Below are 15,383 nucleotides of genomic sequence, written 5' to 3'. Positions count from 1 at the left end.
AACATGAACAGACACTTCTCAAAAGAAGACGTGTGCAGCCAAAAAACACATGAAAAAATGCTCATTATCACTGGCCATCAGAGAAATGCAAATCAAAACCACAATGAGATACCACCTCACACCAGTTAGAATGGCCATCATTAAAAAGTCAGGAAACAACAGGTGCTGGAGAGGATGTGGAGAAATAGGAACACTTTTACACTGTTGGTGGGACTGTAAACTAGTTCAACCGTTGTGGAAGTCAGTGTGGCGATTCCTCAGGGATCTAGAACTAGAAATACCATTTGACCCAGCTGTCCCATTACTGGGTATATACCCAAAGGACTATAAATCATGCTGCTATAAAGACACATGCACATGTATGTTTATTGCGGCACTATTCACAATAGCAAAGACTTAGAACCAACCCAAATGTCCAACAATGATAGACTGGATTAAGAAAATGTGGCACATATACACCATGGAATACTATGCAGCCATAAAAAATGATGAGTTCATGTCCTTTGTAGGGACATGGATGAAACTGGAAATCATCATTCTCAGTAAACTATCGCAAGGACAAAAAACCAAACACCGCATGTTCTCACTCATAGGTGAGAATTGAACAATGAGAACACATGGACACAGGAAGGGGAACATCACACTCCGGGGACTGTTGTGGGGTGGGGGGAGGGGGAAAGGACAGCATTAGGAGATATACCTAATGCTAAATGATGAGTTAATGGGTGCAGGAAATCAACATGGCACATGGATACATATGTAACAAACCTGCACATTGTGCACATGAACCCTAAAACTTAAAGTATAATAATAATAATAAAGAAAAAAAATAGTGGTGAAAATGTAATTATAGCATAGCTTGAAACAAACTGATCAATTTTCTCAGGAACCTCAGAATAAATTCTAGACATTCTTACAATTGAGTCTGTATCTACACAGTATCCTCTGTGTGCATCGGCCCTATATTTTTAGTTGTATTTCCCCCCACCCATTTAAACTTGGATGCTTATAGTGACCTGAGAACCAAATGAAGCAATAGAGAATGAAATTCTGTTATGACCTTTACAATCTAAGGTCAGTGGTCATGAATACCCAGAAATTTCGGAACTATTTGATACTGGGGATGAAAGGGCTAATTTTCTAGTTGCTAATGGCTAAATGAATTTCTCATCTTCAACAATATTTGTCTTTGTGCCTTACCTTTAAAAGAGGTATCCTTTGATAAGTCTCTAGTTTTTTTATAATAGAGTAATCTTTTAATGACTTCTTAAAAAGATCAATATGTACAGTAATTGCTCACTTCCCAGCCCCTCCACGCACCCCCCTCAACCCGCCTACCCAGGCTGGTATCACTAAGTTCCACCCTATGGAATGTAAGGAGAAGTATCATTTGGCAGCTTCTGAGATCTTTCCTTAAGAGACAGCTGCCACTTGACTTTTACTCCTTTGTCTTGATCTTTTGTATTTTTCTGCTGGCAGAAACGTAGGCATTACAGAGGGACATAGAGCAGTCCTGCTGAACCATTATATGACCTTGGAAATAAAGGTGCTGGGCAATGGAGCAACAAGAAGGATGAAGTGTGGGTATCCAACACCATAGAGTACAATTCCAGCACAGGGCTACCCACTTCCAGATTTACTGGTGAGAAATCAGTTTCTATCTTATTTAAGCAACCGTCATTTTGAATTTTTGTCACTCTCAGCTGAGCCTAATCATAACTAAAACAGCACACACAATTGCCATTAAAGTTGCTAGGACAATGTCGTATTTCATTGAACCCAAGGCATCATCAAATGTAAGAAAGCATCTCAATTTCAGAGGTGTTAACGGGTGAAAAAAAATATGCATCTGAAACTGGATGAACTGTGATAGTTCCTTAAATGAGTTCCTTAGAACACTAGTTCTGAGGAATTTTAATAGGTAATTGCAAAAGGAGTTAATAAAATAGTTCTGAGAAACACTAGTTTTGAAAATTAGATTTTTGTCTTCTCTGCAGTATTTTTTTTACAAACTGCTAATGTATGTGAGCTCGAAAACATGATAATAACGTTCATGATGTTAAATGTTCAGGATTTGGTCCAATGCAAAATATTTTATTTTATTTCGTTTACTTCATATCATTTTTATTGTGAAGCAGATCAATGAACTAGTCTTTTTTTTTTTTTTTTTTTTTTTGAGACAGAGTCTTGCTCTGTCACCCAGGAGTGCAATGGCGGGATCTAGGCTCACTGCAAGCTCTGCCTCCCGGGTTCAAACGATTCTCCTGCCTCAGCCTCCCTAGTAGCTGGGACTACAGGTGCGCGCCACCACACCTGGCTAATTTTTCTTCGTATTTTTAGTAGAGATGGGGTTTCACCGTGTTAGCTAGGATGGTCTCGATCTCCTGACCTTGTGATCCACCCACCTCGGCCTCCCAAAGTGCTGAGATTACAGGCGTAAGCTACTCCTCCTCGCCGAACTAGTGTTTTATGGAACATACTTTAGGTCAAGACAGACCCAGACGTGGAGAGTCCAGAGAGTAGGTGCCTATACTATGAACACACAAAATGACTTTAGAAATCTACTTTTTAACAGCCTAAAATATTTATTCATAGAGAAGAAAATAATAAATTTTTACATTTATTTTTGAAGATTTGTCCTGCAGTTATCAATTAGGTCCCACTGTGTTGTTCAAGCCATATTCAATTTTACCACAGTGGTATACATCAGACTGTGACTAGTGCAGAAATATCACATTGAAACCTGAAAATTGATTTGAGAGATAAGACATTCATTCTGCTACAAGTGCAGGTGAATAAGGAGTGAGGCCAGGTGTATATTTTCTAAAGTTTACCGAAGGGTGTGAGGTTCCATTCTGATAGAGGCAGAAATAGTAAGAAGAAAGAAACACAAGTTTGACGCTCTTTGAATTTTAAAATTCTTATTTCAGTGACAGCAAGAACAACTATTATCCTACTCTGTCCTCGTCTTTTCCCTACATGGATGAAAAAATTCTGAGATGAGCTGAAGGAAACATATACAAACACAGACTCCACCGTAACATCTGGCCCTGCCTCTCTTCCCCTCTTGCCTGGAGAACACCACACATTGGGTGGTAACACGGCAGATTTGTTAGTAAGAGGTTTGTAATAACAAGAGTGGTAGAAACTTCTTTGTGCAAGATACCTATTAGCAGATGATAACACCTCTTAAAAATGAAAGGGAAAAACCAATATGATAGTTCAAAGCATAAGAATGTTAGAAAACTTGAGGTAATTTTACAAAGGAGTTTGCCAGGTCATCAGGCAAAATTTGAAGATATCCTTTTAACAGAAATCTTGAGGATTTTTGAGGATCAGCCTTTACTAACCATCAAGGCATATATGTCTGAAGATACTAACATTTATTTTATTCTAATATGATAATGGATATTCCTATAGACAGGACAAAATAACTGTGTTTAGGTAAAAAAGAAAAATTAGATCAATGACTTGCTGAAGTAGTGGCACACTGAATAACCAGTAATCCAAAATTCATATTTGTGTGAAATCATTAGCAATGTAAATGAACACTCAATTATTCTTTTTCTGGATTATCAATTTTATTTTATTTTATTTATTTTTTATTATTATACTTCAAGTTCTGGGATACATGTGTAGAACGTGCAGGTTTGTTACATAGGTATACGTGTGCCATGGTGGTTTGCTGTACCCATCAACCCATCGTCTGCATTAGATATTTCTCCTAATGATATCCCTCCCCTAGCCTGCAATCCCCTAACAGGCCCCAGTGCATGATGTTCCCCTCCCTGTGCCCATATGTTCTTACTGTTCAACTCCCGCTTATGAGTGAGAACATGCGGTGTTTGGTTTTCTGTTCCTGTGTTAGTTTGCTGAGAATGATGGTTTCCAGCTTCATCCATGTCCCTGCAAAAGACATGAACTCATCCTTTTTTATGGCTGCATAGTATTCCATCGTGTATATGTGCCACATTTTCTTTATCCAGTCCATTATTGATGGGCATTTGGGTTGGTTCCAAGTCTTTGCTATTGTGAATGGTGCTGCAATAAATATATGTGTACATGTGTCTTTAGAGTAGAATGATTTATAATCCTTTAGGTATATACCCAGTAATGAGATTGCTGGATCAAATGGTATTTCTAGTTCTAGATCCTTAAGGAACTTCCCCACTGCCTCCCACAATGGTTGAGCTAATTTACACTCCCATCACCAGTAAAAAAGCATTCCTATTTCTCCACATCCTCTCCAGCATCTGTTGTTTCCTGACTTTTTAATGATTGCCATTCTAACTGGCATGAGATTGTATCTCACTGTGGTTTTGATTTGCATTTCTCTAATGACCAGTGATGATGAGATTTTCTTCATATGTTTGTTGGCCACATAAATGTCTTATTTTGAGAAGTTTCTGTTCATATCCTTTGCCCATTTTTTGATGGGGTTGTTTGTTTTTCTTGTAAATTTGTTTAAGTTCCTAGTAGATTCTGGATATTAGTCCTTTGTCAGATGGATAGACTGCAAAAATTTTCTTCCATTCTGTATGTTGCCTGTTCACTCTGATGTTAGTTTCTTTTGCTGTGCAGAAGTTCCTTAGTTTAATTAGATTCCATTTGTCTATTTTGACTTTTGTTGCCATTGCTTTTGGTGTTTTATTCATGGAGTCTTTGCCCATGCCTATGTACTGAATGGTATTGCCTAGGTTTTCTTCTAGAGCTTTTATGGTTTTAGGTCTTATGTTCAAGTCTTTAATTCATCTTGAGTTAATTTTTGTATAAGGTGTAAGTAAGGGGTCCAGTTTCAGTTTTCTGCATATGGCTAGCCAGTTTTCCCAGCACCATTTATTAAATAGGGAATCCTTTTCCTATTGCTTGTTTTTGTCAGGTTTGTCAAAGATCAGATGGTTGTAAATGTGTGGTGTTATTTCTGAGGCCTTTGTTCTGTTCCATTGGTCTAGATATCTGTTTTAGTACAAGTACCATGCTGTTTTAGTTACAGTAGCCTTGTAGTATAGTTTGAAGTCAGGTAGCGTGATGCCTCCATCTTTGCTCTGTTTGCTTAGGATTATCCTGGCTATATGGGCTCTCTTTTCATTCCATATAAAATTTAAAATAGTATTTTCTAATTCTGTGAAGAAAGTCCATGGTAGCTTGATGGGAATAGCATGGAATCTATAAATTACTTTGGGCAGTATGGTCATTTTCACAATATTGATTCTTCCTATCCATGAGCATATGAGTATGGAATGTTTTTGCATTTGTTTGTGTCTTCTCTTATTTTCTTGAGCAGTGGTTTGTAGTTCTCCTTGAAGAGATCCTTCACATCCCCTGTAGGTTGTATTCCTGGGTATCTTATTCTCTCTGTAGCAATTGTAAATGAGAGTTCACTCATGATTTGGCTCTCTGTTTGTTTATTACTGGTGTATAGGAATGCTTGTGATTTTTTCACATTGATTTTATATCCTAAGACTTTGCTGAAGTTGCTTATCAGCTGAAGGAGATTTGGGGGTGAAACGATGCGGTTTTCTGAATATTCAATTATGTCATCTGCAAACAGAGACAATTTGACTTCCTTTCTTCCAATATGAATACACTTTATTTCGTTCTCTTGCCTGATTGCCCTGACCAGAACTTCCAATACCATGTTGAATAAAAGTGGTGAGAGAGGGCATCCTTGTCTTGGGCCGGTTTTCAAAAGGAATACTTCCAGCTTTTGCCCATTCAGTATGATATTGGCTGTGGGTTTGTCATAAATAGTTCTTATTATTTTGAGATATGTTCCATCAATGCCTAGTTTATTGAGTGTTTTTAGCATAAAGGAGTGTTGAGTTTTATCGAAGGTCTTTTCTGCATCTATTGAGATAATCATGTGGTTTTTGTCGTTGGTTCTGTTTATGTGATGGATTACATTTATAGATTTGGATATGTTGAAACAGACTTGCATCCCAGGGATGAAGCTGACTTCATCATGGTGGATAAGCTTTTTAATGTGCTGCTGGATTCAGTTTGCCAATATTTTATTAAGGATTTTCACATCAATGTTCATCAGGGATATTGGCCTGAAATTTTCGTTTTTTGTCATGTCTCTGCCAGGTTTTGCTATCAAGATGATGCTGGCCTCATAAAATGAGTTAGGGAGGAGTCACTCTTTTTCTATTGTTTAGAATAGTTTCAGAAGAAATGGTGCCAGCTCCTCTTTGTACCTCGGGAATAATTTGGCTATGAATTCGTCTGGTCCTAGACTTTTTTTGGTTGGTAGGCTATTAATTACTGCCTCAATTTCAGAACTTGTTATTGGTCTTTGCAGGGATTCAACTTCTTCCTGGTTTAGTCTTGGGAGGGTGTATGTGTCCAGGAATTCATCCATTTCTTCTAGATTTTCTAGTTTATTTGCATAGAGGTGTTTATAATATTCTCTGATGTTAGTTTGTATTTCTGTGGTATCAGTGGTGTTATCCCCTTTACCCTTTATTGTGTCTGTTTTGTTCTTCTCTCTTTTCTTCTTTATTAATCTGGCTAGCGGTCTATCTATTTTGTTAGTCTTTTCAAAAAACCAGCTCCTGTATTCATTGATGTTTTGAAGGGTTTTTCATGTCTCTATCTCCTTCAGTTCTGCTCTGATCTTAGTTATTTCTTGTCTTCTGCTAGGTTTTGAATTTGTTTGCTCTTGCTTCTCTAGTTCTTTTAATTGTGATGTTAGGGTGTCAGTTTCAGATCTTTCTCATTTTCTCCAGTGGGCATTACATGCTATAAATTTCCCTCTAAACACTGCTTTAGCTGTGTCCCAGGGATTCTGGTACATTGTGTCTTTGTTCTCATTTGTTTCAAAGAACTTATTTACTTCTGCCTTAATTTTGTTATTTACCCAGTAGTCATTCAGGAATTAGTTGTTCAGTTTCCATGTAGTTGTGCAGTTTTGAGTGAGTTTCTTATTCCTGAGTTCAAATCTGATAGACTGTTATGATTTCCATTCTTTTGCATATGCCGAGGAGTGTTTTACTTCCAATTATGTGTTCAATTTTAGAATAAATGCTATGTGGTGCTGAGAAGATTGTATATTCTGTTGATTTGGGGTGGAGAGTTCTGTAGATGTCTATTAAGTCCACCTGGTCCAGAACTGAGTTCAAGTCCTGAATCTCCTTGTTAATTTTCTGTCTTGTTGGTTTGTCTAATGTTGACAGTTGGGTGTTAAAATCTTCAACTATTATTATGTGACAGTCTAAGTCTCTTTGTAGGTCTTTAAGAACTTGCTTTATGAATCTGGGTGCTCCTGTATTGGGTGCATACATATTCACGTTAGTTCTTCTTGTTGCCTTGATCCTCTTACCATTATGTAATGCCCTTCTTGGTCTTTTTTGATCTTTCTTTGTTTAAATTCTGCTTTATCAGAGATCAGGATTGCAACCCGTGCTTTTTTTTCTTTCCATTTACTTGGTAAATATTCCTCCATCACTTTATTTTGAGCCTATGTGTGTCTTTGCATGTGAGATGGGTCTCCTGGATACAGCGCACTGCTGGGTCTTGACACTTTATCCAATTTGCCAGTCTGTGTCTTTTAATTGGGGGAATTTAGCACATTTACATTTAAAGTTAATATTGTTGTGTGTGAATTCGATCCTGACATTATTATGCTAGCTGGTTATTTTGCCCATTAGTTGATGCAGTTTCTTCATAGTATCAATGGTCTTTAAATTTTGGTATGTTTTTGCAGTGGCTGGTACCAGTTTTTCCTTTCTATATTTAGTGCTTTCTTCAGGACCTCTTGTAAGGCAAGCCTGGTGGTGACTAAATCCCTGAGAATTTGCTTGTCTGTAAAGGATTTTATTTCTCCTTCGTTTATGAAGGTTAGTTTGTCTGAATATGAAATTCTGAGCTGAAAATTCTTTTCTTTAAGAATGTTGAATATTGGCCCCCACTCTCTTCTGGCTTTTAGGGTTTCTCCAGAGACATCCACTCTTAGTCTGATGGGCTTCCCTTTGTGGGTAATCTGATCTTTCTATCTGGCTGTTCTTAACATTTTTTCCTTCATTTTAACCTTGGTGAATCTAGTGATTATGTGTCTCAGGCTTGCTCTTCTCGAGGAGTATTTTTGTGGTGTTCTCTGTATTTCCTGAATTTGAATGTTGGCCTGTCTTGGTAGGTTGGGGAAGGTTTCCTGGATAATATCCTGAAGTATGTTTTCCATCTTGGTTCTATTCGCCCTGTCACTTTCAGGTACACCAACCAAAGGTAGGTGTGGTCTTTTCACATAGTCCCATATTTCTTGGAGGCTTTGTTTGTTCCTTTTCATTCATTTTTCCCTAATCTTGTCTTCATGCTTTATTTCATTAAGTTGATCTTCAATCTCTGATATCCTTTCTTCTGCTTGATTGAATCGGCTATTGATACTTGTGTATGCTTCATGAAGTCCTTGTGTTGTATTTTTTCAGCTCCATCAGGTCATTTATGTTCTTCTCTAACTGGTTATTCTGGTTAGTAGTTCCCATAACATTTTATCAAGGTTCTTAGCTTCCTTACATTGTTAGAACATGCTCCCTTAGCTCGGAGGAGTTTGTTATTATCCACCTTCTGAAGCCTACTTCTGCCAATTCGTCAAATTCATTCTCCATCCAATTTTGTTCACTTGCTTGCAAGGAGTTGTGATCCTTTGGAGAAGAAGACGCATTCTGGTTTTTGGAATTTTCAGCTTTTTTGTGCTGGTTTTTCCTGATCTTTGTGGATTTACCTACTTTTGGCCTTTGATTTTGGTGACCTTTGGATGGGGTTTTTGCATGGGCGTCCTTTTTTTGATGTTGATGCTATTGCTTTCTGTTTGTTCGTTTTGCTTCTACCCAGTCAGGCCCCTCTTCTGCAGGTCTGCTGGAGTTTGCTAGAGGTCCACTGCAGATCTTGTTTGCCTGGGTATCACCAGCGGGGACTTCAGAACAGCAAAGATTGCTGCCTGCTCCTTCCTCTGGAAGCTTCATCCCAGAGCAGCACCCACCAGATGCCAGCCAGAGCTCTCCTGTATTAGGTGTCTGTCGAACCCTGCTGGGAGTTGTCTCCCAGTCAAGAGGCATGGGGGGATCAGGAACCCACTTGAGAAGGCAAACTGTCCCTTAACAGAGCTCAATGCTAGGATATCCATGCTAGGATATCCACTGCTGTCTTCAGATCTGGCAGGCAGGAACAGTTAAGTCTGCTGAAGCTGCTCCCACAGCTGCCCCTTCCCCTAGGTGCTCTGTCTCAGGGAGGTGGGAGTTTTATCTATAAGCCACTGATTGGAGCTGTTGCCTTTCTTTCAAAGATGCCCTGCCCAGAAAGGAGGAACCTAGAGAGGCAATCTGGCTACAGTGGCTTTGCTGTGCTGTGGTGAGCTCCACCCAGTCTGAATTTCCAGGTGGCTTTGTTTACACTATAAGGGGAAAACCGCCTACTCAAGCCTCAGTAATGGCCAACGCCCCTCCCCCCACCAAGCTCAAGTGTCCCAGGTCAACTTCAGACTGCTGTGCTGGCAGTGAGAATGTCAAGCCAGTGGATCTTAGTTTGCTGGGCTCTGTGGGGGTGGGATATGCTGAGCCAGACCACTTGGCTCCCTGGCATCAGCCCCCTTTCCAGGAGAGTGAATGGTTCTGTCTTGCTGGCATTCCAGGCACTACTGGGTTATGAAAAAAAAAAACTCCTGCAGCTAGCTCAGTGTCTGCCTGAATGGCCACCCAGTTTTGTGCTTGAAACCCATGGTCCTGTTAGTGTAGGCATCTGAGGGAACCTCCTGGTCTGCAGATTGCAAAGACCATGGGAAAAGTGTAGTATCTGGGCCAGAATGCACCATCCCTCACAGCACAGTCCCTCATGCCTTCCCTTGACTAGGGGAGGGAGTTCCCAGACTCCTTGCTCTTCCTGAGTGAGGTGACATCCTATCCTGCTTCTGCTCACTTTCCATGGGCTGCACCCACTGTCTAACCTGTCCCAGTGAGATGAACCGGGCACCTCAGTTGGTAATGCAGAAATCACCCACCTTCTACATTGGTCTCGCTGGGAGCTGCCAACCAGAGCTGTTCTTATTCGGCCATCTTGCCAGCCCACTCAATCATTCCTAAAGGAGACTATGTCTAATTGGTAACAGTAAACTTGCAAAGCCCATATGAAACTTTTGAGGGGTTTAACAACCATTTAGGGAAAGGGATTTTTATTTATGTGACAAAATTATGACTGAAAGCTCAAAACTCATTATTTTACTGATTTATAATTGCTTTTAATGCACACACAAACACACTTTTACAAATACATGCACATACATGAATCAGAAGGAACACTTACTGTCATTTCATTCATGCTCAGGAGCATAGGACTAGGTGGCAAAGTACCAAGGCGAAATTTAAAACCATCTTCTAAAGTCATTCCCCAAAATTGGCTGTAATTCTGTGCTGTCCATCTGCCTTACAAATGAAAGATAAAAATATAGAAAAATATATACAGGTTATGTGACATCACTTTTATAAATACATGTTCCTTTATATTTCTGAAATTCAGTAGCAGCAAATCTCACAATATGAGAATTATCACAGGCTAGATATTCTTTACATAATGATGCATTATTGATTATTTTATAATCAAGGGTATGAGATACTCTTCCTAAATAAGGTCCATTTCAAGTATTTTAATGATTCATATGAAGAACATAATCCCACAAAGGGATTAAGTGTTAATAAGGCCAATATATGCAGTTTCCTTTAAATGCCATTAAATGCATCTTAGAAAGAAGCTTAAATATACAGAAATGTACTTATACATTAAATAGGTTAATACATTTTCTTTAAAATTTAGATTTGAAAAGAAATTGACAAGGTAAAAAAGTATGCATGAAAAATGAAGGACAAAATAGTCATAATTTTTAAAAATGACATCAGCACTAATTAATTAGATATTGAAATATTCTATTATATATTAAATGAGTTCATTTGTGTTAAGTGCTCAGTTATTAATAATAAAAAAAATCAGTTGATGTAAAATTAGGTAACAAAAGTGCATATTCTCGTAGAGACGTATTTTATGCCCTTAATTAGAAAAAAACTTTCTCTTCAAAATTTAATATTGAAATTTGAAGACAAACAAAATTTTTTACTAGATGATAGTGGATAAAAAGTTAGAAAGATGCAAGTAATTTAATCATTGCCTATTCTGAATTATCTACCACTTGAGGTCAATATATTTTCAGTACTCATGTCAAATTTAAACTCTGTCCTGCTATGTTTACCACCAAAATCGTTTATAATGTGATAGGCTCTTATGAATCGTTGAAAACACAACCTAATTTTTAATAATATACCTCACAAGTTAATGCTTTTAATTTGTATAAGATCTGTTAGTTCATAAAATCTTTAGAAACTTAGCTACAATTTAAAGCACAATCTCAATAAGGGAACCTCTGAATATAAGAGATATTGTAGTATAATTCAAAAGGCTAACAGGGCAAAATTGGGCAAAATTGTGACATCAGTAAGTATGTTTTTGTTGCCCTATGTTAGTAGTTTTCAAACATCAGGTCAGAGACATTCATAGGTTATTTAATTGAGCACTCAATTTGGTGAGCAGGGTGATAGTTTAAGAAAATAAAATAGAAGATAAGAGAAATAATAGGAAATAGTAAGTTTATTACAAATACTGAGATAATAAACTCTCTGTGTCTGTATGTGTGTATTGATGCTTGTGCACGTGTGTGTGTACTAGATCACAAAGTAAAATTTATGTTCTTCTGTGAGATATGCTCAAAAAGTGTGAAAGGTATGACTAACCTATAACATCCTTCTTGACCTAGACTCCTAAGTTTCATTTTAATCCAATTTAGCATTCATTGAGCTTTCTTAATTGATCTATCATATTCTCTGATAAACACAGAGAACATAGATATGAATAAACTTCTCTACATTTAAGCTTATACCTTAAGAAAAACTACAAAGAAATGACTTTGGCATGTGTCATTTGTTAGCAGTATATCAAAATATGATCAAAAGATTCAAACATAACTGAAGGAGTTGGCAAATTTTTTACTAAAGCAAATTTAGTCCTCTATCTGGAAGGATGAGAATGACTTTGGTGACCAGATATGAAAGAAGAGAGCATTTGTTTAAAGTAAAGGTAACTCTTGAGCAAAGCACGCAGGTATGAAGTTGGGTGGCATGTTTGGGGAATGACAGATAAGTTAAATGCTTAAACTAGGAGAGAGGAGAGGGACACAGGGGCTGAAACGGTATAAAAGATAAGGTAGTAAAAAAGCTTTTGGACCAACATGTTATTTATGCTAAGGGCAATACTTGTGTTTCACAAGCAATGGAGTACCATTGAGAATTTCTGGAAACAGAGACAAGTCAGGTAATTTCAAACTAGGCTTGATAAAGAAATGCATTAGAATATAGTCTAGAATGGAAGAAGTAAATATCTAAAAGAAACTTTTAGTGTGGGAGTTAGCAATACCTACTGACTGAGAGTAAAAGGAAGGAAGAACCAAACTAACTTCAAATTTTCAAGTTGAGCAGATAGTGCAAGATGCCAGTAAGTAAGAATAGATAGAAGTTAATCACTGCAGTTTGGGGTGAGCTGGTTTTGAGAAAACAGTGAAAAATGAAAGCCAACTTATCCAGTAGACCAAATTTTGAGTTCATAAGAAAGAATCTATTTCTCTAGCCTTTGAATGTAGGCTGGCCTAGTAACTTGCTTTACCCAATAGAAAGCGGTAGAATTGATATCGTGAAACTTGCAAGCATAAGCTTTAAGGGAGGACTGGGGCAACTTCCACATATGCCCCATTAGAATAATAATTATGAGAAGAAGCCAAAGCTAGCATGCTGGAGAAACGTGGCCCAATCAACAACCCGCACCAACCACAAGACATAGCATAAGGCCATCACAGACAATTCAGCCTCATTTGAGGCTCTATTGACACAGGAGTAATTCCAGAAGAGAGCAGCAAAACAGCCTCAGTTGAACCTATTCCAAATTGCTGATGTGAAAAGATGAAAAGCTTATGGTTTTAAAACGCTGAATCCTGGAATGGTTTGTTACACAGCAGCAGTTAATTGAAACACTTATATATCTCCCTTTATTCCACTAAGTTGCTGATTATTACTTGTGCCACTAATTTAGAGCTTCTATTCTCCCCTATTATTAGAAATCCTTTTATAAAAGTATGACAATTTTGGCTCCTCAACTAGATGGTAAATTCCCTTAACGTAGAAATTATTTGTTTTTTTGTTTTGTTTGAGACAGACTCTCACTCTGTGGCCCAGGCTGGAGTCCAGTGGCGTGATCTCAGCTCACTGCAACCTTCACCTCCTGGGTTCAAGCAATTCTAGTGCCTTCACCTAATGAGTAGCTGGGACTACAGGCCCGTGCCATCACACCTGGCTAATTTTTGTACTTTTGGTAGAGATGGGGTTTCACCACGTTGGCCAGGCTGGTCTCAAACTCCTGACCTCAAGTGATCTGCTTGCCTCGGCCTCTCAAAGTGCTGGGATTACAGGCATAAGCCACTTCGCCAGGCCAAAATTATTTATTTGTATCCTCAGCCATGCCACCAGTGGAACATATGTTTTATCAATATCAGCTGATTACATTAAGAAATAATACAGAGAATAAATAAGCACTGAAGCACATTACATAGAATAAATAAAGACTTGGATCTAAAATACTGTCAAGATGTGAGAAAGAAATATTTTAAGGCAAAGATTGCATATTTGATGTAGGCTATTTTAAAAAGCACTTAATAATATTGAATGATATAATATGATTATATTTTTACACATAAAAACAATTTGAGCATCATGAAGAGAGAATAGCTGAGAATTAGAACTTTCTTTTAAATTTAAAGACTTCCCCCTTTTTTGCCCTGGTAAATAATTTTAGTTTTATTTCTTGTCTTTATAGCTTGCTCCTTTTACTTAACTTTTTTCCTTTGGTTTTTGTATGTTTCCTTTTGCTCCAATTATACTTCACTTTCTACTCTTTTAAAGTTATGTGATGTTTTAATATTTGCTACTAAAATGCAAAGCCCATGCCTCTTAAGTAGCCCTAGGGCAGGCTCAAAATAAATAGATCATGGAAAGAAAGTTCTTCCTTCCAAGGAAGATAGTAGGTTGGTGCAAAAGTAACGGTGGACTTTTGCACCAACCTAATAGCATTCCCAACAACCTCTGTGCTCCTAAGTGTGTTTTCCTAGGTGTACCACATTAGTTTAGACTGTGATTTCTCATGTACTTGTTAACAGTGGAAAGCTAGGCTGCTCTATTTTGGTTTCTTGGAAATGTATGTTAGTTAGGTCTAGCATTTGAACCCTTTTAGGAATCTGATTCAATTTCTCAAGATGACATATACTCTCATCTTCTTTGAATAATTTAAATATGATTTGCCACAGAAAATTATATTTGGTTTTCCCTGGAAATACTGAAAATGTCATCAAGTTATCTTCTAAAACATTGGTTTAACACAAACACACACACACACACACAGAGGAACTGAGAATGGTTTAAGGATATTAATATCAACAAATGTGACTTTCTCTGTTTTGTATGTTCCAAGAAAAAACTTTTAATACGTTGAAATTTGGTGTCCCCATTATGCTGAGAAACATCATGTTATATGTGGAAAGAGATTATACTTCCATTTTATAAAAATACATCTCCAGATTACTTCCCTTTTCTAATTGCTTGATAATAGATCTTTTTATGTGAAATCTTTTCCAGAAATGTAGAAGATGTTATCAAGGGTATATTGAGATTCGATCAATGGCAGTGGAGAAATCCTGAAACAGATACCAGCTGGCCTGTTCCTCTTCCTTTCAGTTCTATAATAAAAGCCAGTGTTGGCGCCTGTATCTTTTTATGTTTCTTGTTTTTTTGTTTGTTTGTTTGTTTTGTTTTTGTTTTTTTGTTTTGTTTTTTTTTTTGACAGGGTTTCACCCCCCAATGCCCACGCTGGAGTGCAGTGGCACAATCTTGGCTCACTGCAACCTCTGCCTCCCAGACTTCAGTGATTCTCATGCTTCAGCCTCCCGAGTAACTGGGATTACCAGCATGCACCACCATGCCCAGCTAATTTTTTCTGTATTTTTAGTAGAGATGGGGTTTCACTATGTTGTCCAGGCTGGTTTTGAACTCCTGGCCTCAAGTGATCCACCCACCCACCTTGGCCTCCCAAAGTGCTGGGATTACAGGCATAAGCCACCTCACCAGGCCAGTGCCTACATCTTAATTTCCTCTATGAAAATTAAGAGCATCAATCTGTATAAGAGCATCAGTTATTGCCAATGTTTCAGTGTCAATCATCCCTGTCTTTTGTGTACTAGCAAAGTAAAGGAGCTCAATCTGTCTTTTGATTCAACTGTAAGTGACATTGGCTAGATACCCATCATTTCA

General features: G+C 37.8%; 1 protein-coding gene across 1 annotated transcript in view; it reads right to left on the bottom strand.

Moving 5' to 3' along the window:
- TINAG (tubulointerstitial nephritis antigen) overlaps positions 1-15,383 on the bottom strand; it is an 81,974-nt gene that overhangs the window by 52,797 nt on the left and 13,794 nt on the right. Inside the window, exon 4 of the mRNA XM_055263591.2 lies at positions 10,294-10,408. Coding sequence (XP_055119566.1) covers positions 10,294-10,408 — 115 coding nt within the window. The remainder of the gene's footprint in view (positions 1-10,293; positions 10,409-15,383) is intronic.

This window comes from Symphalangus syndactylus, chromosome 23 (assembly GCF_028878055.3).
Source record: "Symphalangus syndactylus isolate Jambi chromosome 23, NHGRI_mSymSyn1-v2.1_pri, whole genome shotgun sequence".
In the NCBI taxonomy this organism is placed as follows: domain Eukaryota; kingdom Metazoa; phylum Chordata; class Mammalia; order Primates; family Hylobatidae; genus Symphalangus; species Symphalangus syndactylus.
Note: the sequence above shows the minus strand (reverse complement) of the source record. Positions and strands in the feature narration are given on the sequence as shown.